General features: G+C 25.1%; 2 protein-coding genes across 2 annotated transcripts; both read right to left on the bottom strand.

Annotated features, from left to right (window-relative positions):
• Positions 1-2102: 2102 nt before the first annotated feature.
• Positions 2103-9879, bottom strand: LOC145840526 (uncharacterized). The gene is made up of 6 exons (XM_082947815.1): positions 9778-9879; positions 8487-8762; positions 7144-7518; positions 5606-5772; positions 4913-5068; positions 2103-2413 (listed from the first exon to the last, which is right to left on the bottom strand). The coding sequence occupies exons 1-6, from the start codon at positions 9854-9856 to the stop codon at positions 2267-2269; spliced, it is 1200 nt and encodes a 399-aa protein (XP_082803941.1). The 5' UTR covers positions 9857-9879; the 3' UTR covers positions 2103-2266.
• Positions 9880-17208: 7329 nt separating this feature from the next.
• Positions 17209-25787, bottom strand: LOC145841761 (lysine-specific demethylase 2A-like). Its single transcript, XM_082949116.1, has 2 exons — positions 25526-25787; positions 17209-20448 (listed from the first exon to the last, which is right to left on the bottom strand). Exons 1-2 carry the CDS (start codon positions 25770-25772, stop codon positions 17741-17743), a joined length of 2955 nt encoding a protein of 984 aa, XP_082805242.1. The 5' UTR covers positions 25773-25787; the 3' UTR covers positions 17209-17740.
• Positions 25788-26574: the final 787 nt, after the last annotated feature.

The following is a 26574-nucleotide window of genomic DNA, read 5'->3' as shown; positions in this document are numbered from 1 at the left end:
TTTTATTTTGAATTAAAATAGCGATACACTAAGGTAAAACAAAATATGTACAACTCAAATGTTGTGTTGTCATCTGCATCAAAAGTTTAGCTGTAAGTAACAAGTGTTAAATAATCTTTATAAAGTTCACTTTACTGGAAATACTTACGACTTACATTTCAAATTTTAAATAACTTACTTAGTTGCTTGCTTTTTTTTTTTGAATTCAGTTAAAAGATTATATTTAAGTACAAATAGTTTGTTGACCGACAAAAAACACGCTCAAAATATTTGGTCCTAAGACTTGGTGCACAAAAAAACCTTTCGGTTATCGAGTCGCACACCATGAATACCTTTAACGTCCATGACTGTTTATAGTATATAAACAACCAGGGTTACTAAAGCTTATATAAGTTTTATTGATACAAATATTTTAACTATGATGAACAGAAACTGCTATTTTGTTACAATAAAGTGATATTCAGTATTTGACAAAATGTTTTATTGACAAAATATTTTGATCTAAATGTGTTGTACCAAGTACTGAGGTATATTATATGAAATAAGTAAAAAGACATATATATATATAAATAGAATTTGATAACCTGTCTACAAAACTAACATTACTTTGAATTATTTATCGATATTATCATTCTTTCTTAAAGTACGGTTAAGTTTTTTTATTTGATTATAGTAACGCGGTTATTACAAATAAAAATAAAACATATAAAAGTCAAAACTATGATAGAGTGGAAGCTAAATACTTTGTACTGTCTTTTCTTGATAAATAAAATCTTGACTGGCAGAAAAATTAACTTAATTTTTTCTGTTATTTTAATATCGTAAGAAAAAAGCTCTAGCGTGCAATTATTTATTGTGTTTTTGGGACAGTGTATATCATGATATAAACATGACTTAGGAATTAAGATAAATGTAACTATGAGTATAGCTTTAAATTTTCTATAAATACTAGTTTTATAATTTATTTAAGCTTTCATCATTTTGAAACTTTTTAATGATGTTTCAAAAAGCTAGTCGTCTTTTAATAATATGACTTTTTTATTTTTGCTTTGAGTCACTGATAAAAGTGCGGCCTTTTTTTGTAACGAAGTACTAAATAAAAATATAAAAAGCTCCTATCTTAAACTTAAAACTTTTAAAACTAAAAAGTAGTACTTTAAAAGTATTTATTAAGCAGATCAAACATGTTAGATTCTTTACTAAGTATAAAATACAAATAAACTTTTTTTTTTTTTGTGCGAAATTGTGCAAGTTTTTAGCTACTGAAGTAGTTTAGTTAAAATAGTTTATTAGTTTATAAAAATTATGTTTAAGCAATTTATTTTTTCTTAATACTGTTTGTATTTTTAACTTGTTGATGTGATTTATCTAAAGTTATCACTAAGCTTTCTTATCTAAACTTCAAAAAATCAAAGTAAAGGTTAAGCGTTAATAAGTACTTTAGCTTCCTTTCTTAGCTTAGCAATTCATATTCTTTTGTGCCTTTGTTTGTACAATGCTTGCGTATTTTCGTGACTAAAAAAATATGAACTTTAATGTCTTAAAGCTATAAAACGAATTTTCGTTTGCATAATTAACATCTGCTTCTAAAAATATCTTAATTTTTCAGTTGTTTAAAAGTATAATATTTAAAACAGTGATATTTTGTTTTCTTTTGCTAACAATAGCAATGTATAGCAAGCCAACAATATACCAATGATTTTTAAAGTTTTAGATAAATGCGATTGATAAATATTTAAGTTTTGTGTAATAAAAAACATAAGCAAAATTGTTTTAGGTTCTAAATTTAGATCAATATATAAAACTTTGTTTAGAAAGTACGATAAACTTATTGTAACTAATAACTTAAATAAATTTGTTGATAAAATCTAGCAATTAAGTATAATAAGAAAAAATTGAAAATTATCTAAATGGTTGTAATACATTTTGAAATATTATATTAAATTTGTTTAGTAAACAATACATAAGCAAACCAAGATAAGTAAACTTTTTTTCTACTTTTATCAATTATTTCTTTACAAAATGTTTTAACTAAAGAAAAACTTCCAAAATAATTTACTTAACAGCAATTATCATTTAACTATAAAACTAAAAGCTGGCGGTAAAACAAAGAGTTTTATTTCAAACAAACTCATCAGAACAATATGTATTAACTAGTCTGTAAGTATTTGACCAACCTTTTTGATAGTTGAAAATTTTACAAAAATTTCATAACAAGAGCTTTATAAAAACATTCTTAAAAAAAACTGTGAAAAAAATTATAATTTTAGCAATTTTTCTTAATGTAAAGCTCCATGCGAATTCCAACTCCAGATTTTGACCAAGAAAGGGGAATAATTCTAATACTGTCAGCAAGAAAAGGTGTGTCAAAATTGTATCTTTTTGGTGTGCTTGCATCGGATGGTCCAGCAATCTGAAAAACACATATATTAAAATAAAATACAGCTTTAGTGTTGTAAAAATGTTTTCAATATGACTAAAACTTTGTGACATATCTAATTTACTACATAAACTAGACTGACACTAGACTGCACTACAAAACCATCAAGATCAGTTTTTGCAGCAACCCACGACCGGTTTCGTTTAAGCAGACATACTTGCGTGGGCCGCAGTTTCAGTCAAATCCAACGAGACTCTGTACTGTTGTACTCAAGCATCCATTTGTTGAGACATTGAATTAAATTTCGCAATCAAATCGTTTATAACTCAATCATTTTTGACATTTTCAGTTTCACTTTGAGACTTAAGATACGCTTAATTGGTTAATTAAGTAGTAGCATTGTCTTGGCTATCTCAGGAAAACAGAAAAATTTTCGAAAAGTTTTAATAAGCCAACAGCAGATAGATATTAAGGAAAAAATTGCCGTTGTTTGTTAAGAAAGCTAATGTTAATGGTAGTGTGGTGAAGTGCTTATTAAATGATGGGGAAAGCATCTTAGCTTTTCTGATACTAATTAAAACAATGCTGCTATGTAACCGATAAACAACTACTCAATTTATTTCCTACTTGAGTATTTCTGATAAGAACAAAAATGTTTATGAATTAATGCAAAATTTGTTGTTTATGGTCATGGTACAGTCTATCCTTATTTTTTATTGTGTAAAGATCTAAGCTCAGCTTAAGATAGTCGAATTGAAGCTACCAGTTAAGTTTAGTAAATATGTTGTTCTTCTAGTTAAAAATGGTATTGGGTCATAAAGTACACGTGTCGGCACTTTTGCATGTATCGTCTTTTTTGCACGGAATTAAGTATAATCGTTTTTAATCACTTATATTTTATCATCAATATAACCTCAGTTTTTTTGGGAAAAAGAAACATTATAATCAGATTATTTAAATTCTTAGCTTGAAGTTCTTGAACTGAATAAAAAAATAATGCGTTTAAGATTGCAACTTACAAATTTAAATTTAAATTTTTGGATGTATTTCTTCAACTCAAACGAAAATATCTTAACGTTTATATACTTTTTTTTAACTTGTAAGAAAAAAATAAAGTAATTTTAGTTATTAAGTGCTATTTAATCGTAATTTTAGATTTTTAAAGAATTTACAGTTTTATTTTAAATAAACATATCTTAAGATTTTTTAATCAAAATCGAAAACTTATAAATAAACTATTCTTCTGAGCACAAGTGACAAATCATCAAAAAGTGAAGGTCCGTAGTACGAAAGTCAAGTTAAGTGTAAAATTGACGCCCGTTCAAAAGTGTTACCTTTGCAAAAAATGATCCGAGAATATTTGACACCAACCCGTTTAAAATTTGATTTGCTCTAAACTTTCAAAAGTTAAAACCTAATATCTAGAGAATAAAAGTTGCTCTGAGCTTTTTAATGAAAATTGATAAAATGTCACTTTTACCCGCTGCTGCTTAGAAGTTTATTTTATATGAATAATATTTTATCAATAAATTATTTGTATACTAACTCAATAATAAATTGAAGTATAATAATTAGTCTATAACATTTTATTATGTTTTTTTTTAGTTTTTTAGCTTAACTTTAAATAATCATTTTAAGTGATGAAATCATATGACATGCGGTTTAAACTTTACTCTAATTAATTTTACCAGTTAAGTAATTTGTGTTTGTGCATAATATTTTTATTTTATAGACTAGTGTTGTATAGATTTCTTAATAACTTCATCTTTTATGAAAACATTTTCTATACTACAGCAATAAATTTTATATTAAATTGCAGTATTTTATAGTACAATATTACATTCATTCACTTCGGATCGTATATGTAATTTGTTCAACTGATTGCAGTAAAGTTTAGTTTTGCTAATATCAAATCAGTGTTTGTTAAAGGTTATACCTAAGTTTATACACAGCCTTTAAGTCAGGGCTCCCCAACAGGAGCGATATAGCTCCCCTAGTTACTATTTCACTTTGGGAACTACTTCTTTTAATAATAAACTTGTCAACTATTTAAAGGTCTGTGTTGTAACATACATTTTTAATAGTTAATTTAAAGAAAGAATTGAAGATGAATAGTTTGTGAAAAGTAAAAATCTAAATTGTTTTAAACAAAATACTGCTACTTATAAATACTTATTTTAAGTATTTTAACTGTTAATGAAGTAAATGTATTTATTTTTATTGAATTTTACAATCATTAAGTTTTTAAACTTTCTGTTTTTAATAGTTTTAAGTGAAATTTATTAATTGCTGTACAAGTTTTCGAAAGTCTTAAACTACATTTTTTAATATTTTTTAAAGATTTTTAAGTTTTGATTGAAAAAAAAAATTATAAATAATTTTTAATAACCGCAAAATTCATCCCTGTAAACAAACCAGCTTTAAATTTAAATTTATATTTTATTGATAGCTTAAGTTGCTTTAAACCAATTGGCAAAATCTTTTTAGGTCAAAAATTTTTAGGATAAATAATAGTTTTCAAAACATGCTTACTTCAGAAACGCCGGTCTCGTCTTCATACAGTGTGTATTCTTCTTGGTCTTTTGTTTTATACTCAACTTTGTAATACGTGACATAGTAGTTAGTGGTCCAGTATTTATGACCTTGAATATCTATCGATGCCAAATAAAAAGAGCTTTCAAAGTTGATCTGAATACATAATAAATCAATAAAAATTCAACCTATTTATTTTTAAAACTTAACTTCAAAAAAAAACAACATCTACTTCAAAGTATAGCTTTTTTTAAATAATTATCTTAACTACCTATAAAGCTGCTAGCTGTCTAAAAATTTTGATCTCTATGAAAAGTAGGTACTCTTTATATTTATCATATAGACAAATTATTTATAAGAATTTTATAAAGTCACGTATCTGATAAAAAATGATTAATTAAAAACAGTTTTAAAAACATTAAGTTTAAGAAGTTAAGTTTGAGATTTTTTAACTTTGTGTATGTTTTACAAGTTTTAAAGTTTTTGATAAATTAGATGCAAATTGTTGTAAGTTTTCGGTTAAATCTTTCTTACTACCAGTTCATTCATACTTTAAAACTAAATTAAATACCCTTGATGTTATTTTTTCGAATACTAGAACTGATATTTATTTTTGTGTCATCTAAGGTATACAAGTTATAGAAAGTTATCAGTTTTTAGCTTTTAACAAAAAAAGTGAAAACTACTGCAAACTTGTAAAAACATATTGTCAGCTGCAGAAGATTGCTTTGGATACCATGCATAACCGTTATTGAGACGAGCTTTTGATGCTGAATATGCGTTGCTATAATCTGACGAGGAGGAAAACGCAGAGTCTTCAACTTCACCACTTTCTATGCCGATTGGCTCATAACATTGTTCTTTGTAAAATTAGTAAAATTTTAAGTTTTTGTAAAATCTTACATGTTTCATAAAAGCTGTTGCAAATATAACTACGGCTTAATTTTTATTTTTTTCAAAATCTAATAAACAAATAAGTTAAAGTTATAAACTTAACAGTATTGATTGTTAACGTTTTTAAAGTTATTGTTTAAAAAACTTAAAATTTTGATTAATTAAAGCTTAAAATATTGTATAAAAATATTTAAACAAAATTCTTTACTTTATTGTTAAAGACAAATTTTCGGTAACAGTACATTTTTTGTACTAATATCGTTTACTTGTTAATATTCTCAAAACTTTTTACTACTTAGATTTAATTTGAAAAGTTGTATTACAAGAAAAAGCTTCTGAAGTAAATCTCAATTACTTCAAAGAATTCAATAAAACTTTAAAGTTTAGACTGTAAACTAAGTAAGTAAATGAAAGTGCGTAGCGTTTGTCACAAATGATTTCCCATGAGGATAATAACCAGCATAATACTGACAGATGCACTCAGTTTTTTCATTAACTTAAATTTAAAAACTCTATTAGTGGTCTTATTTTTGCTTGAAACGCATGTTTAAAACTGTGTATATGCTTTAAACTTACAAGCTCTTTTTTAGCACAAACTTTTTTCAAAGATAGTTTTAATTTTTGCTGATTTTCTCTAGTTTGTTTAAAGTTAAAACAAAACGTTTACTTGTTTAACTTTAACGATAAAATTCAAAAATAAGTTATTTTTATTTTAATGATATTTATTGCTTAATAAGTATTTAACAACTAAAATATAGTTTTTGATAGCAAAACCTTTAGAAAATTTAACAAACGATTAATTAGTTTGTTGGGTAAGAAGCTTTAATGCTAACATAACGTACTTAAGTTGTAAATTACTTTATTTTGAGTTTATTACTTTACTGTCAAACAAGTAAATTGTAAATAGTTAACAGAAAAAATAAAAGTTGCTATTAAAATAGCTTATTGTTCTAAAATCCTAACTAAAAGTTTTCCGCCGTTTTTTTAGCTTTATAAGGTACACTTTAGTTTTGTTAGGTGGTGTCTTAAATGCATATCTGATTATTTATAACTCAAAAGCAGTTTTTTTTTATAAAGTTTTGATGGTTTTGTTGATAACTTAAAGTTTAAACTGTGGATGTATAGAACTTTAAGAAATGAGTGAAAAAACCTATTAATAAAACTAGAGTTACAATAAAAGTTAGATTATGAAGTCAGAAAGATTTTTAGTTTAATCTGAAATTTTTAAGATTGTGTTTATCTTTGTTTAAACTTTTAACTTTTGGTAAAAAATATCTATCTGTAAATAATAAGTTTCTGTTTTTGTATAGCAAGCTAAACAGTAGTTAATCACCAACCTTGAATTTCTTCTGTACTTTTGTATTCCTCCGAGGTTTCTCTTATTCTTTGATTCGAATTGACCGTAGGAAAAACTAGTTTGTTCCATTTTTTGGTACTTGTAGTCTTTGCATAAGTTTCTGGGCGCCTTGTAGTAGTAGTTTCTAGGTCAGTTATATCGTCGTTTTTATTTGAGTTATGACTAGATTTATACGATCTTAGGGATTCAGTAGTGCTAGTTAATCTATTAGCAGTTGTTGTTGATTGTGTTGTTGTTGTTGATTGTGTTGTTGTTGTTGATTGTTTTGTTGTTGTGGTAGTTTTTTGGAATGATATTTCTACTTTTGTCGGTCGAATAGAATTTGTTTTTCTTTCTTGATTAACTTCAACTTTGTCTAAAAAGGACTAGCAATTAACTAGTTATTTTTAAGACTGCATAATATCAGATTTAAAATTTATATTTTACTTTAACGCTAATTTACATTAACCTTTTTCATAAAACCTTAAACATTAAAACAATTACTTTTTTTTGCTAACTATTACGGAAAACTTAAACGAAGCAAACTGAAATTTCAAAATTTTTCAATTGTTAATTACAAAACTTTGGTTTAAGAAATTAAGCAGAGTTTAATCACTTACAACTTGTAGTAATTTCACATAAGTACCAAATTAGACAAAAAAAAAGTATTCGGAAAAAATCTTTTATATGGAAATCCAAAAGACGTTTTTTTTGCACCGTTTTTATATTTATACGATACAAAAACATAAACAATTTCTAATTAATTTATAGAATAGTCTCCTGATATTATGACAAACATCAACAGTATTTATTTTTTAAAACATTAAGTTTAAAGTTTATTTAAAAAGTTCTTACAAAAATAATCTAAGTCTAACTTAATGTCGAGAATAGATAAGTAACTGTCAGTTTGTGTTTATTTTAAACCAACTTTATCTGGCTAAACTTACTTAGAAAAAATTTACGAATAGTTTAAAATTATTAATATGAAATAGTTTTGAAAACTTAATTACTCTAGTTTATACTATAAAATACTGTATAGTTAAGTATTACGTATTTATAGTAAACAATCATTAGTTTTTTACGCTCGTGTTTTACATAAGTACAAGTTTGCATAAGACTAATAGAACATTTAAATTATCTTAAAGTATCTTATGTATGTTTAAAATTGGCATAACCTTTTTTTAGAAAGCATTTTCCTTGTTGTTTCAGTTCTAAGTACAACCCTTTTAATCTGATATTTTATTGTATATATTGATAACCAAAGCGATAATGTTAAACGGTTATGGAAAAATATAAACTAAACAGTTTCTTATTTAGCTTTAGCGTTAAAAAAAAAGTAGCTACTTGGATTTTTGTAATAGACATCGTAACGAGGATCGGCTCTCAAGTAAAACTTCTTGTGTCGACGATTGTTTTTCTTTGACATCCGAGAAATTGCTTTTCTTGTTGTTCGCCTTCCGAAACAAGAAAAGTGGTTTTTGTTGAACTCAAAGCTGCCGCACGAAGAACCCATTTTTATACACTTGTTCGCACATACGCTTGGCGTTGTTCTTCGTATTCTAAAAATGGTTCGTGCCATTAGGCTAAGGTTTTCGCTTTTTTCAAAATTGTCCAAGTCATCTGTATTCAAAAATTACTACTTTTCTTTAAATACATTTTAAATATTTTAGTTTAATGAATTTGATATAAAGAGTGTCTATTTTATATTAAATGTGTTCTTTTTTACTTATTTTAGTACTGAAGATAAGATCAATTCAAATATATAAATTATAATTTTTGTTTATTATAAAATACGTTGAACTTATTTTAAAGAAAGCAAAAATATAGCTATAAGACAAAAAAACTAAAACGTAAAATTGTTATTACTTGTTAAACAATTTTATTTAACTCGCTTTTAGATAGTTTTCTATGATGATAGCTAAGAAGTTCAAAAGAAATTTATAGAACAAACTACATTTAGATTACTAAAATAAATATAATTAAAAAATTGTATGTAAAGTAGACACTTCCTTAATTGAATATTACTCATAAAGCAAATCATTGATAAGTGCCAAACCTCATACTTGACTGATATATAAATTGTTTTAAAACTTTCTAATTCAATGTTATTTATTTTTTATGAAATATAAACACTTATGAACAACAATTTTTACACAAACTTTTAAAGTTTTTATAGTTTTTTTATAATGTATAAACTTTTATATAAAGCTATGAATAATGAAGTTGGGGTTAAATAAAATTATTTTGTTTTTGATAAGTCTGCTATTTTTGTATCTATATTCAAGAAGCTCTAAATTAACTAATACTTACGAGCTGTTTATAATTTTTTTAAATATCATTAGTGTAAAAACCAACTCTTATTTTAAGCTATAATCAAAAACGTTCAACCACCAAAATTTTATAAAATTATTTACGAAACGATCTAAAACAAAACTTATAATTGTATCATACATCGAATTAGTACAAATAAAGCTAATCTATCATAATTATTAAATTAAAAGCAAAAATATTTGTGCTAATCTTTCTTTATAAAAGTTTTAAAAATTGTTTTAGCTTTTAAAAAGAGGACTTTTTTTCAAATAAAGTTTTTTTTAATTTAGGTATATAATTAAAGTATAGAGTAAAATAATCTTACCATTTAATTTTGATCTTGACTCAGCCAAAACTAAAGAAAAACAAGCAACAACAGCAAAAGCTAAAAGAAGAACCTTCATTTTAAACAAAAAAAATCTACGAAATATCTACAATTAATTAAGTTTTTTTAAATATTTAACATAAAACACTTTTAAGATTGTTTATAAAAACAATCAAAATAAATTTGTTCATAAACATATTTATGCTTGAAATTTTTAATTACAGTATATCTTATCTTATCTACAGAAGCTATTTTTAAAAAAATATAAGTCAATCAAATTGTCTATTTTTCATTTGTAGTGCTTGTAGTTTATATACTTACAAAAAGCTTTAATTTCCTACTAAATTTTTTAAGTTTAAAATGTTAGTAATAAATCGCTTGTTCCAAACAGATAGTACGGCAAATTTTAACCTTAATAATGTTTTTAAAAATTCATTGTATAATTTTTTTTACTTCAAAATGTTTAGAAAATTTTCTAGCATTATCTTTTATAGGTTTTTGTAATGTACATATTTTCTACTGCTTGTAAAATTTTATCAACTTTTACTTTACTAAAAATCATAAAATTTATTTTCCTGAAAAATTCATTAACTAAACTGTTTTTTTTTTCTATTGTCTTTATTTAAAGTATATTTTACATGTATTTTAAGTTTGTAAGTATAAAATCATTTTATTGGTTTTTAACTAGTATTTAATAAAAGCTAATCAAAATTAATAAAAACAAAAGATTAGTTTATTTTATACTCGTTAAAATCCAAGCATAGGTTAAATAGTTTTTGAACTAATCTAAAATCGCAACTTTAAATATGTAAAGTTTCATTAAAAAACTTCGATTTTTATTTTTAGGAATGGTAAAAAAAAACTATGAATCAATTTCAGGATTTTCTTATAATGCAGTTTTAAAAATACGTTTTAGTTTTAATATACTTCGTTACACTGATGTATGTAATCGTATAGTCATTCTTATATCCAGCTGTAAAAAAACACTAGTTTTAAGAGATCAAAAAAAATCCTAAGCCAAAAATAATAAAACAACGCTCGCAAAACTTTGTACCTCAAAATAAAAACTTATCAGTGCTTGACACATATATGAGATATTCGACTTGATAAGCTTTCTGATAAATGCTCGCACACGAACTTTTTTTCTTTTTCTTTTACTTTAATTTTCCAAAGTTGTATAACCAATATAATTAAGTAGTTTCCAAACTATGATATAATTGTACACGCAAAACCCTTAAGGCTTTATTATGCTTAACATGTCTACTTCTTATGCAATTTACAATACAATTTTGGTAATTTAAATACTGTAAAGTACACTTGTGTAAACCTCGCCCGTCTTAAGTCCGTTACTGTATTTTTTTTTTCTTTTCTCTCGTTTTCAAACAGAGTAAACCTGACTTGCTAATTTATCAGTTTTCTTGTTAGTTTTTGAAACTTTGCTTGCATGAAATTAAGATAATTTTTCTTTGTATAACTACCAATAGAAACTAATTTAGTAACAGGACTCATTTTGAAAATATCTTTGGTATAATAAAATACAATTTTTCTATTTGAATTTTACTTTGATTTCAGAGTACAAGCACAAAAAAAAATTGTCTAAACTTCTGTGTAAGTATAAAATTTATCTTAACATGAAAGTATTATAAACATATAAATCTTAAGACTGGATTAGAAAAAAGTACCAGACATCTTTAGCTTAAAGTTGTAACGTGCATAAACAATAAATAATAATTATGTGGTATCTATACTTAGATATACACACTAGCAAACACTTTTTCTTTAACTAAATCGATATCAAACAAACTTAAACAACTTGAGCCATTATCAAGATTTATATATTTTAACAAAGTAAGTATTGCGGAATACAGTGGGTGAAATACAAAATGAAATAAGTACGTTGTAAAAAATTATTGACTTACTCACAAACCCCTTGTTTTAAATTAACAGTTGCTGCTTTTTAAGTTTTATAAATAATAAAAGCGCTTAGGTTATCATAGTGTAACTTAGTTATTATTTAAAAAATTAAAATATTTAATTTAGCCTATATAAACGGATAGCAATATTTTCAAAATAAAAAATCCTACAACAAATCCGTGATTTTTACTTTTTGATAAATTTTTTTCTAAGCGGTTTGATATAGTGGTCAACAAGTATGTGAATATACAAAAAGCTGTTAAAGTTTAGTTGTTTTTTTTGTTAGATGTTTAGCTTTTAAAATTATTCCGTTGCATATAAAAACTACATGATTTTAGTTCACATATAATACTAGCACTAAAAGTAAATGCATTGCTGTTTATATAACCTACACTCTACAGCATCTAGTTAAACTACTTTTAAATAGTCTAAATGTGATACTTAAGGCTATTCCTACAAAAAAAAAGTTGGTATAGTTTTTTTTTCATACAACTTAATTGGCAGGTATAAATCAATAAGAAGACTTAGTATGTAAGATGAAATTTTGTTATGCATTTTTCTAATACGTTTTTTTAAATAATTTTTTTTTAACTAAAACACTCTAAACAATTGAAACTATGAATCTAAAAGTATGTATTACGGTTATTTTACATTTAAGAAGTACAGAAGGCGTGTCTCTAACAATCATGATCAGGGGTAGCTATTTAAAGAAAATTCAATTATCTGACAAACTTTCATATTAATAGGGTCTTGTTTGTTTTATGTGTATCTATTCCGGTTTAAATATTTAAAAAAACTGTTTATACATGCTTATATGATTTAATTAAGTTTAACATTGAGCTTTGTGTACAATAAACTTCTACATTTAGTAGTTTTGTTTCAGTAGTTTAAATATAACGTCTCAAAACTAAAATCTAAAAGTATTAGTTTTTTTTTTACAGCATAAGTATTTATTATTTTCAAAATCTTGTGAAAGTTTTAAACTTTAAAACCTTTTTTTATAAAAAAACTAAACGTTTTCGATGAATAAAAAATCTAAATTAAATAATTATCACTATAAGGTCTTAAAAAGACTCCTTCATTACTTAAAATAAAATGCTGTTGTAAAAAGTAATAAGATGTCACAAAAAAATCTAAAATAAATTTTTCAATCAAGATCAAGCTAGAGTTTCTTTTTTTACTAATGAGCTAAAAATTTTTTTTTTTAATTTCAAAACTTTTGGATACTTAACCTTCTTGAGAACAGTAACATTACTGAAAATATATATTTTATAGTAGTATTTTTAACTTGCTACTGAAGTTTTTAGAACCCAATTTTAAAGAAGGTTTAATGCTCAAGAATGTATAATACCAACGTTTGTTTTATTTTAGAAGAATTGTCTCTTCTTTATTCATAAAGTATTGAGCATTTTAATATTGAATTTATGCATCTCAGCATATTATCTAATTTAAAGTTCTTAACTAGCCTAACAAGTAAATAGCTTTGTATGAAAATTTAAATTTTACCAGACATGGATGGGTTAGGCAGCTTAATAGAAAAAAGGCTTTAAGAAGGTAAATGAATTGAAGCTCAAAATTAAGGTCATAGAAAGACTTCCGGTCATCGAGCAACAAACCACTTTTTTACTTCAAATATCAGGAGCTATAAAATAAAATAAAAATAATATTATATAACTTTTTCAACATGTACACTTATAACTATATGATATTTAAAAATACATACATTGAATCAAAAAAAAATATGACACTTAACTCAGAATCACTTACCATAAAAAATAAATTGTAGAGTAAACTTTTGCTTAAGATAATAAGCTCAAGCCTATTAATTGTTTAAAATTATAAAATATTTATTATATTATATAACTACCACAGATGTTTTTGTGTCAAAACTTTATTCCGACTAACGGCGTTTCACTGCTCTCAAATAAATTTAAGAACAGATCTACGGAGTCTATAAAATATTAACATACATTAAAAAAATCATGTATATTTAACGCCTTTTAATGTTACGTCTTATTATATAACTATTAATAATGTATTTTTTAGATTATAAAATAATCTAGACTAGATTAAAGTCATTAGTACTCAATTAACATACTCAGTAAGAGCTATCCTTAGGTATAAAGCAAGATTTCCAAAACTCGTTTTTAAAGTCGCCCTTTTGCAGAAGTTCAAAAAAAGAACACATTTAATCATACAGAAAAAAAACTAACTACTAAGTAAAAAAATTATAATTTAAAAACTATTATTACACTTTAATTACGGTTTTTTTTATACCAAACAATTTTTTTTATTAAGTTTTTTTTTTTTTAGTGTTTTTCCTTGCTTTTAAAAAAAAACTAAAATTTTGTTAAACTTAGCGTTCTTTTTAGCTTATATGTAGTACAAACTTACAATAAAATTCAGTTATTTGCATACTTAATTTTTAATATTAAAAGAATTATAAGATGAATGATGTGCAATTTAGTCTGTCTTTTTTAGATATGGATCGTACAGCTTGTGATAGTTTGAGATATAAAAAGTAGTAAAAATCTATATCAGTTCGTAAAATAAAAACACTTATCAAAAGAATACTTAAAACAGATTCTATTTGATGAGCAGAATTGAAAATGTTTCGACAAACGGAGAAATTTTTGCTAGGCGTTTTTGTTTTAAGAATTGCGACAGTTTTTTTCGATGACTTTTTTATTTAAACATTTATTTAAAGTTATTAGTTAGATTTATTGTTTATTAAAAAATTTTAAACTTTTAAATGACAAGTCGGCAAACTACGGCCGCGGGGTACATTTCAGATTAAAGCATACCTTATAGAAAAAGTCATTAATTTTTTTTGTGGTAAAAGCTTAAAACTAAGATATTAAATTAATAATTACTCATTACTAGTCCTGAACAAGACGTTAAAAGGTATCCAAGTGGTGTGCGATTTGATAACCGAATGGTTCTTCGTGCACCAGGTCCTAAAACTAAATTTTTGAGCGTATTTTTTTGTTCATTATACTATAATAGTGCTTTACTATTGCTTATTTTGTCACACTTTTCGTAAATAACAGTATTTTTATGTCGACTACTACAAATATTTTGAAACAACGGCGGCCCGCGGAAGACGTTTTTTCTACATTGCAGCCGCGAGCAACTTTTTCTAAAAGTTTGACTCAAAATTTATAAATGTCTCTCGACCCCTGCTATATAAAATGCCTATTTCATACACTTAACTTATGTAAAAATTTAGTATAATAGTTCATATTATAAATTAAGTACTATAACAATTCAGTATAAGTACTAGATTTGTTCAAGAAAGACTCGTTGAAATAGTAAAAATTAAAATCAGTATACTACACTAGTAAACATAGTTCTAATCTTATATTTGTCAACTGTAAGTTATATATTTGTAGACATAACTAATTTTTACAAAGTACATGTTCTACGAACTTTTCCATGCATTATCTTTAGAAAGTACATTATAATATGACTCCGTTTAGTTTTCTTTTAATTCTTTAAAAAAATAAATACAAACATAAATTAAGTATTTCATTTACTACCAGGTTTCAGTGAAAGTACTATAGCTTTCTATTGTAAGTTTTAAATATCCCGTAAATTGTAAGACTAAAGACCTTTTTTATCTTTTCAATTCAAATCCCGTAATGTCATAATTAAACAGGGTTGCTAAACTTTTTTGAGAAATTTCTTCCAGGTTTTAAAAGAACTCATTTTTTGGTTTATTTCTAGTTCAAGGTTAAAACTGTGCTGAACAGTATTACAACATTAAAAAGATACTGTAAAGCTACTTTAAATGTCTATTTTGATAATTTTTTTTTATTATGATGACAAAAAAAATTATTTATATGGAAGATTTTTCGTATCAAATTAATATTTTACTACTTAAAATGTAAAAATCGTTTAAGCTTCTAGATTTTTTAATAATTTTTATTCAAAGTTTTAGGTTTTTGGTGACTTTTGTTCAAAATTCCCGTTTTTTTTTTTTCAAAACTTCTCAAAATCCAGGTTTTTATAGCCTAAATAGTTAAGTTTCAGGTTTTTCCAGGATTACAGGTTTTTTGGCAACCCTGAATTAGAGTATACGATAAAGTTTAGTACTATTCAAAAAAAGAATTCTTGACAACATTTGATAGCGAAGTATGTAGAAAAACACCTTGGTTTCGTTATTAAATCTTTATCTACCATAATCTAAATGAAATATGTTAAAGTCATCTATAAAGTTTTTTTTAATCTATTGAAAATAATGTTTATTTCTTAACAATAAAAATTAAGCTTTAACTATTTGTATCATTTGTAAGAGAATTGTTAAAGTACTTTTGCTCATATCAGGGTTGATACTCTTTGAGACAAAAACCGAGCCTGAGTGACCAAAACCTAGCCAAAGTTACACCGATTTATTAAGTTTTTTGAATAAATAAAAATTAAAAAAAATTAACTGCAAATAATGAAGCTTAAATGTCAAACAATTAGAAAATAATACCAAGAGGACTAAATTAAAAAACAATTTTTAGAAAAATAATACTTAACTTCAAAAAACAAAAAAAATACCAGCGAGATAAAACACATGCTGTCTAGACCTAGTTTTTCAAAAAATATATGTATTCAGACTTTCCTGACTTGGCCGGAGTTTTTTTTTAAATCTCAAATTAGCCTGAGTTGTCCTGAGGCGTGGTAACTCTGCATAGTACTAAAATAAAAGTAAGTTTTACTGTTTATATTATACATTATACTGTTTAATAACATTTACACAAAAACAATTAGGTAGATAAATTTTAATCAGTATAAAAAGTATACTAAAATAACACATAAAACCTAATACAGAATTTGGACCGTTTAGATTAATGAGTATTAAGGTAGTTTAAATTTTTGGTAGGGACCAACTTACTCAGGTCAAAATAAAAATTACATGTGTAAAAGAAGGTGGTTTTCGGACTACTAAATAAATTCAATCCTTAAAAAACCTAAGAGCTCTTTGAAAACCAGAAATTAGTCATTAGTGGAACACCTTTAAAACTTATTTTTAGCCAACAGCTTTATATTCCATCCAAAGTGATTTAATACTAATATGTAACTAATTTATATAATATTAATCAGTTTTTAGGTTCAATAAAAGAATTTTTCTTATTTAAACTTTTTTAAACTTTAACGACATTGATCAAAACTTATTAAAAATGAAGTTTTTATTTAAAACTCATCGTTTTTTCAATTGTGTCTGTTAACAATTAGTTAAAACTAAATATTATTTAATTTACTGGTTTCTGACAGTCTTGTAATACTTAGTTTGTAAACTAATTTCATTTAAATTGAGTAACTATTTTATTTCAAAGACAATCAAATTGATAAAAAATATATTTTGAAACAACAATAAAATTTATATTCATTAAAGATTTTAAAAAATATATAAAACATTTATGTGTAATAAATCTATAAAAAAAGTTCTTTTTTACCTTTATTTAAAATCTTAAATAAATACTCTATTAAAAAATTTTTAAATGATTTATCAAAATAAAAGTAGTATTATCTATATACACTTGTACAAAAAGTCAACCTAAACTAATTTTAAACACGATTTACACTATAAATTTAGTAAACAATTAGGTTCGCTCAAGTGTCTGTTGCAAATACGTTTAGAAAATGAACTAATCGATCAAAAAATTTTGTACTCGACTGTATGTACTAAAGTTTAAAGTAATCATTATATTAACTTTTTTAACAGTTTAATTACAAGCAGCAAAGATTTCAGGCTTTTAGTGCTGCTTGATTTCTATAAAAATGTGTCTTTAGTATCTATTTATGTAAAACTTGGTGATCAGCATTAACTTGATTAGAAATAAAATCATTTACTAAAAGTTGTATTAAATGAGTTAAAGTGCTTTTTTTAACTGGTGCTATTAGTTTTTAATTATATGTTATGAACTGCTTGAAATTAAATAAACCGAATTATATTTAAGATTATTCGCTTTTTAAACATTTTTTGTGCTATAAAACCGAATAAAAATAAGAATCTATGAAAAAAAAATTGAACTACTTGATATAAATTTCTATATACTTTTTACTCTTTATCTTCAATAGCAGATAGACATTTTGTTGAGTTTTTTAAACTCAAAAGTTTATGTTTTGAACAAAGGGAGAGACACTTTCCACCGCTAATTAATTTACAGTCAGTTAAATCTACATGCAATAGTTCGTTGAGATTTTTCAACGAAACTACAACGTTATTCGTTAGCCTGTTGCACCCTCGTGCAGTAAACTTGGTTAAAGTGAACGCTCTTTCTTTGCATATAAAGTCAACAGCGGCATCTGTGATATCAGTAAAGCTTACATTTAATGATTCTAAGTACATCATTCGTGAAGCAACTAACTTAAACGATACTTCAGACAAAAATAAACCAGAAAGATTAATACTGTTGCAAAATCCTAACTTAGATTGGCTTATTACTCGGCCTGGTCGAAGATTTTTTGGGTTTAAAAATATGCTTCTTAGTCTGTCATCGTCAAAGTGAGTCATGTAAGATATATCTAAGTGTTCTAGCAAAGGACAACAGTCATTTAAAAGAGCTCGTACAATACTGCTAGAGTTACGAGATATATTCAAAGAACGCAAACTTTCAACATGACTAAGTATCCATGAAAGCTGACTGTAAGAAATTTGTGTTCCTTCAAGATTTATTTTTGACGGGGCAGTTTTAACAACTAACTTTAAAACATCCTTGGTTATCATGGTGTTTTTTAAATCTAGTAAATTATTTTTGTTCAATTTATTTTTTGATAACTTTTCAGAATTGTTTATTTGGAGATCATTTTTGACTTCAGAGGCCTTCTCTACTACTTTTTTTATTTCCGCAAAATCTATAGGAACTTGAGCAACATTTCTAATGTCAACAGATTTAAATAATTCAGGTTGAGTTGAAACAAACTCTTTAGTATAGTCATCTTCAGAACTTTCGTCTGAAGATGATTCTTTTGGGCCATGAAATAAACTGCCGTTTAAAAAAGATACACTTTCATTTAAAGTGGGGTCTTTTTTTGGAGATTGGTTGTTACACATGATGTTTTCTTGAACTTCAGTTTTTATTTTTGGTTCCAATTTAATGTTGCTGTTTGTATCTATAAAGTTTTGAAAAATTTTACTGTCTGGTTCTCTAGCTTCAAATTCATTATTTTTATGTAAACTTTCGTTGACTACAGTGTTTTGCAGACAATTTTTATCCTCAACAGTTTTTTTCGAATCTAAATTGTTTTGTACATTGATTCGATCAATCACTGTTTTAGGTAAAAGCGGATTTAAACATCGTCTAGCTTGACAAGTTTGTTTCATTGTGCCAGGACCTCCATATTTCTTCATATCTTTGCAAAAAACACAAGTTCGGCAATCTTCTCGGCGACAAGCTTCACATTGTTTGCATCTAACTCGTCTGATTCTTTTCCCCGTTTTAACAACTTTTGGTGGTTTTGGTGCACCGTTAGGGGCTCTTTTCCTTTTCTTTTTAATTTTTTTTTCAGTCGTATCTAAAACTTTTATATTTGTGTCAAAACTTTTAATTTCTTTCAGTACAGGCCAACTAGCAACCGCTTTACCATTTATTGCTAGAGCTGTCTCATCATCTGAATGTTCTTCAAGCACTTTAGTAGCTTCTAAAAGTAACCCTTCTGCGTCAGCAATACCTTCTGGTACATCTCTTTTATTTACAGGCAGGCTTTTTAATTTATTTAACAACTTTTTTAAACCTATCAACTCAAGTTTTGTCAAGTTTACGTAGTTCGCTTTGGGTTCACTACCCACAGTAAGTTTTTTTGAAGCTATGTCAAAACTTTCATTCTCTACTTTTATATAAAACGTATTACTTTGTTCAGTTGAAACACTATTTAGGTCGTTATTAGACTGCATGCTGTTAGCAACAACATCATTTTTAAATAGCCTATTTTTTTCTACAACATTATTAAGCTTTTTAAATTCTTTTGTCATAAAAGACTTTCCTCTAAGAGAAAATACATACCTGTCTAAAACATACCAGTGTAACTGGTTATAAAAGGGAAACTTAAATCTGTTTGGAACTTTTGTTCTATGTTCTAAGGCAGACACTTCTAACTGCATCGGTATTGTAAATGAGTTTAAAAAGTTTCCACCAAAAACTAAAGAATCCTCAGGTGTATAAACACTGTGAATCCAACCAGAAGGAATCATAAAAGTATCTCCTGCTTCAAGTTTCACAAGTTGGCACTCAGTTACCATGTCTGCAAAAAACACCCCTCCTTGATTTCCAGACATAATCCATCTCTCGTACAGCATTAAATTATCTTCGGTTGGTTTAACTATCCAAAAATATTTACTTCCTCTTAATATATGATACCAAACTGAAGTTCCTCCAAAATCAATGTGAAAATCTGTGTAACATCCTTGAACTGACATCAGGCAGTATTTTTGAACTTTAGGGTATTTCATCAAATTCATGTCATTCGTTTGCTCAGTGTGAACATTTTTAAGGTGTAAAGGCCAAGCAAGATCGATCCAATCAAGGTAATTTACAACTTCTGGTCGCTTAACCAATTTGTCAAACTGAGAATGTGAAACTTCTAATGAAATAACATTGAGCAGTCTTTTCCTTTGTTCAGGTGGTTTTTTATAATACTTTGCAAATTCTTTCATTGTCATTGTAAATCCTTGCTGAGTTTTAACATCCATTATGTCTACAATGCGTTTGCTTCCAACTATATGCTTAACGTCCTGAACCGTAAAATCAGGAGATGGAACCATCATACCTGAAAGTACATAAAATAAGGTTATATACTACAACTTGACTTATTTTTCTACGACTTCAAGGAAAATAACTAAAAATTAGTTAGTAATAATGTTATGAAGTAAAGACTAAGTAAATTCCTTGTAATTTAAAAATTTTAGTTTACATTTATAAAAAAATCAACAAATTTTAGTACTATTTGTTAAATCAGTCTAAGCGTAACTAATAACTTTAACACTAAAAAAATAATTTAAATGCAAGTATTTATGAATACATAAAAAAATTGTATATAAAGTAATAAATTGAAGATTATAATTAAAATTTAATTAATCAAGAAAAACTATTGAATACAAAATTTCAATATTGACTAAAATTGATTCAAATTTTTGATAAACAACTAATTAGCTTAAAATACCTTATATTAAGCCATATTATAAGAAAACAATAAATATTATCTTATTTAATTTAAATTTATTATACACTTTATAACTATTCAAAATATAAATTTTAGTGTTTTTTAACAAAAGATCCTAGCGAAACAAGTTCATTAGAATATATAATAACAACAAATTATACAGTATCCTTCTTTTATTACACTGACATATGTTTCTGTGTGTTAAACGAGTCAACACACAACTTGAGGCGCTCTGCTACTTTTTCCATACATAGAGAATAAATTATCTAACTTTGTAGTATAAATCAACTAGCTAGCACTAAAGTTCATATATATCGTGACGTAATTACTAGATATATTTTTTTCAATCATTAGTAACCAGTAAATATTTAGAGTTAGTACTTCCTTCATTTTAATGTAAGTAGTTTATATTATGATTTGTTATTTTATTTTGTATTTTTACTTAAAATTATTTAATTTAGACTTAATATTTACAAATATTTTATAGTTTTATAACAGTCGGATTTAACATTAAGTATTTTTGTATCTATTATTAACCATTAACCTATAAAAATTTTTAGCAATTACTTTTTTATTTTTAATGGACACATGTATATAACTTCTTTAGCTTCTATTCTTTCCTTACAGTATTTATTTTTTACAGAGCTCAGTTGAAGTGTGTTGACTCGTTTAACACATATGTCAGTGTAATAAAAGAAGGATACTGTATAATTTGTTATCATTATAAAATTTATATATACTTATTATTAATCTGTAAGAAAAACAATACAGTTTTCAAAAGCAGCCTTTCTTTAGCTAACCCATTAATTATGCTTAAACATAATAATTGTTTAATTTAATGCACGACAAAAATATACGCGCTCAAAATGTTTGGTCCAAGGACTTGGTGTACGAAAAAACCTTTCGGCTAAAGAGTCATACACTACGGATACAGTTTAATGTTTTTTTCATGACTGGACTGATATAGATTTTAAAGCAATTTATGACATTTTTGAAGTTTATTTATTTATGTTTTGTTTGGCATTTAAAAAAACTTAAAATTATAACAATTCTGAGAATGAACCTAAAATTTTAAAAGATGGCATACTTATGTTTATATTTTAAACTTTTAGCTGGATTTTTTTAAGTTTAAAAACATTTATTTAGTTTAAGGTGAGGGTTCAAAGTTTAAACTTTTAATCTGCTTTTTTTGATGTAAGAGAGAAAAAAAAACTTAAAATTAATCGAAAGTTGAAGTTTTTGAAATTCCAAATACAGCTTTAAGCATAACTATTTTTAAACAAATAATTTAATTTTTATAAACATTTGTTGTTAAAAGAAAAAAGCTTGAGAAACTCAGGTTTTTAACTTTGGAAATAAAGGAACAGATAATTTAAAAATTATTTATTTCTGAAGAAACTTCAACCACAAAACTTATACAATAATAACTGATTTTTTTATTTTAGTTTTAAATGCATTTTTTTATAAATTTTTTTATCTTATACTCAGAAATATTAACTTTTATTAACATTTTTAAAGAAATCTTTAGACTAGTTTAAAAAAAAATTGAAATTATTTACAAGTGCAACTCCTTCAGTCTTAAAAAATTGTCCTGAGTGACTTTAAACTGTCCTGGGTCATCCTGAGTTTTTTCTAATCTTTTTTTTTTTTTACTTTTCAAAATAAATTAAAAACAAGTTCTTCAAAAAAATTGGTTATAAAATAAAAAAATATTGAAACTAAATCAACTAAATCTCATTAAAAATCTGTCCTGAGATTATAAAAAAATTATTTTGAGTTTTTTATCAAAAAACTAAACTATCCGGACTCAGCCTGAGTTTAAAAATAAAATTCAAAATATCCTGGATCATCCTAAAATTTTGAAAACTTCAAAATAATCTGACCCACGAGTACCGTGAGTGTGTGGTAAATTTTAAAACACTTTATTATAATCTTCCTAAATTGAATAAAACTGTGTTTTGCCAACTGACATAAAAATTAAATACAGTATCTAAAGTCTAATAATAATATAAAAGTTTATAAATTTATAGTTGTAAAGTAAAAATGCAACGAAAGATAATTATGATCCATTTAAATAAAAACACTCAAAAGTGTAGGTTAATAACAAGACTTTCAACTAAATATAAAACTATCTTTATATTGTGTTAGTTAGAACTAAATGTAGCTACTATGTATACTTCATAAATAAATAAAAAATGATTAACTCACAGTTTATGTAACATTAGAGCTACAATATTTTTAAGCTTAAGATAGCATAGATAATTTGAAATTCATAATTTTTAGTTTTACAGTTTAATATTTTATTTTGCTTGAAGAGGTCGCAATTTTTTGCCACTGAAACCGGTCGTGAATAAATTAATTACAAGAAATATACATTCAAAAAAATTTAGAATAGCTAGATGTAAAGAAAAAAAAAGAAAACTGCAATGATTTACATGTATTTAATAGAACTAAGCAAATATAAATGTTTGTTGAACAAGGTACTTAAATTTAAGTAAACATAAAAACGACAGAATTGGAGAGCAATATTTTCTAATTTACCTAAATTATCAGTTACTAATTTCTGATTTGTTTAAAGGTTTATTTAAAAAAAATACTAATCTTACAAATATAAATTAGTTGTTAACTGTTTTAAATTGTTTAAGAACTTAACTGAAGTTATGTTTTCATTTTTAATTATTATCTTTACTTATATTTTTAATATTATAGTGTATTGAACGACGAAAAATACGTTCAAATAATAAACTATTTGCTCAGTTATTATAAACCTAGTTACTTATGTTAAATTTTTAGGTCATGTATGTCTATGGTACTTAATTGTAATAAATTTAGTTAGTGGAATTATAGTTTAATCTATAAACAAATTTTGACTATTTTTTTTTAAAACAGAAGAAGCTTGTAAAAATATAAAACAACTGAAGATTCAGAAAAACAAAGCAAGCTTTAAAAATTTAAAAAACTATTTCACTAAAATTCTATTTCTCCCTACGATTTTTTACTTACAAACTATCAGTCTAACAATAAACTAAAACACTTTTAAATACCACTTTACTGCATTATAACTTTTATTAACAATCTAAGCGCTTTCAGAACTCACAAATTTTTTTGTCAAAAATACTAAACACTCACAGACTAACTAAAAACAACAACAAAAAAGAGTAAGACTAAGTATTTTAATTGTATACTTAATAATAAAAAACACAGTTAATTAAACCGAAAAGTAATTAAAATGGTTTATTCAAATATTTTAAAATTTACTCTTGATCCTTTATCAGGAACAAGCTGATTATTTAAATTTAGTTGAAGTATTTCAATTAGTAAATCTTCTGTAGATAATAGATAAATTAGAACTGTACGTTTTAATGATTTCAAAACAATGTTGCAAAATTCTTGATATGTTTAAATACTGCACTATTAGTTGAAGTCGAATGCTCTTTGACTCTTACGAAAAGTTGTCTTTCAGTCTCACCAATGTATTAGTTGTTCAGATCACCTGGACACGTTAAGTTGTAGACTAAGCAATTTTGGTACATACGATTTATTGAGTCCTTTAGGGAGAAACAATACACGTATCCTTTTGTATTTTATATGCAGTACATATTTTTAATCCAATCTCTTCGAACATAGCTTTGATTTTCTTGGAAAATGTCTCGGATATCTTTATGACATATGGTATTGTACCTTAGTGTTTAATTTCATCTGTATTTTCAATTAGTTCTGACTCAAAGTTGTTTTTCTTTTGTATCTGCTTATCAATAAACTTGGTCGGGAAAGAGTTTTTTATAAGTGTTTTAAAATCATTGAAACGTGCAGTTCTTTTAATAATCTATCTATTATCTACAGAAGCTTTACTATTAAACTATTCTTCAACCAAACTTGAATAATCAGTTTGTTCCTGATAAAGAATAAAAAGTGAAAATATTAACATATTTAAAGAATCCGTTTTAATTACTTGTCGATTTAATTAATTGTGATTTATTATTAATTATTTAGTTTCACTCTATTTTTTATTATTTTTTTAATTTGTGAGTGTTTAGTATTTTTACAGGAGAATTTTTGAGTTCCTAATGGGATAAATTGTTAATAAAAGTTATAAAGGAAAAAGTCTTGTGGCTTGCAATAAAATGGTATTTAAATACATTTAAAAGTCTATCTGTATCTGAATTAAAACACTTTTGTATTGCTATATTTCGAATTTTTTATTTTTATAAATGGCTTTATAAGTTAAACCACTAATTAAACAAAAGCTTTGTTAGATGGTCATTATTTCTGTACAAAAAAATTTAATTGTAGTTTGTAATCATTTCCTTATAGCATTTATAATCTAAATAATGTAAATTTTGAGTTTACATAAAGTAAGTTTTATGTTTTGTTTTTGTTTTACTGACAAATGTTCACAAGTTTTTCAATGTTTAAGAAGTTGAATAGGTTCAATATTAAAGTAAATAAATAAAAAAAATATAAAGTATAAAAAAAATACTATTCACAAGTTTTTTAAATGCATTTTTTTTTTTGGAAATAAACGGTAAAATAGTATTTTAAGTGTCATCTGCTGTATTAATTTTACTTGAATAAAAAAAATAAATTCAAAAAACTACTGTCAATTTTTGTTACTACTTGTAAGTTAAATAGCACAAAGAACAAAGTTTCAATCATAAAAAGTATTAGAAATCTAAAATCTAACCAAGTCCTTCCTTTGTTTTAAAACGCAATGGAGTATCAAAGCCAAACTCTTGAAAGTAAGCAAATGTCATTTCTGAGCCATCATTCATTTCTTTAACCATTGATGCATTGTAATGGTTGTTTTTTATTTTGTTTTCAATGTCGTATGAATTTTTGTTACCATTATTTTCATCATCATCATCATCATAAAATTCATGACCAGAATACTTTTTAGGTGACACTTTTGTTCTCAGACTTCGTGATGACATTTTGGTTATACTTATAACAGCTTTATCTGTATAATATTGAGTTGTAATAATTAAGTTTAAGAAAAGTTACAAATGGTTAAGAAAAAAAACTAACTTATATTCGAGATTTTTAGATAAATATCAACTAGTAATCTATATAAATTAACTATTTGCACAGTAACAGTTTTATCTTGTTTATTACTACTTAAAACCTTTAATAAGTGAAAGGTACATGTCTGTAAACGTGCAGTTTTCAAACTAAGTAACTTGTAAGATAAAAAAGTTTTACATTAAAAAAATGTTCACTCGAATCTAACTATTCTTTACAACTAAATCTGTATACTTAACTCGTCCAATAGAACTTTATACACTAATTTCATGAAAACTTTAATTTTTTTAATTTATAATTTACCTAAAGATATAAAAATTTACTTGTCTTTTAATTTTTTCAACATGGTATCAGTTTTTACAACTTTTACTTATCAAATAGTATTTTAAGTCTATTTTTGCTTAGAAGTTTTTATAAAATTATTCATAATAAAAAGTAATGTAAAGATTAACTATTATGAAGTTTACTTACATTTATAAACTAATTATTGTGTTAAGTTTATTAAAAACTACAATAAGTTATAGTATTCAGTGCTGAAAAAACTTGTTTAATTTTTATATTTAAAAAAATAAACAACTAATTTTTGTGTAGTACTTTATTATAAACATAAGTTCATAAATTAATAAAAATTATAAAAAACTTAATTTTTTTTTTTAATTGTACTTTGTTTATATAAAGTTAATTTAAAGCATTGCATTTTATTAAATATAAAAA

Source organism: Thalia democratica, chromosome 7, assembly GCF_965202585.1.
Source record: "Thalia democratica chromosome 7, ktThaDemo2.hap1.1, whole genome shotgun sequence".
Lineage (NCBI taxonomy): Eukaryota > Metazoa > Chordata > Thaliacea > Salpida > Salpidae > Thalia > Thalia democratica.
Note: the sequence above shows the minus strand (reverse complement) of the source record. Positions and strands in the feature narration are given on the sequence as shown.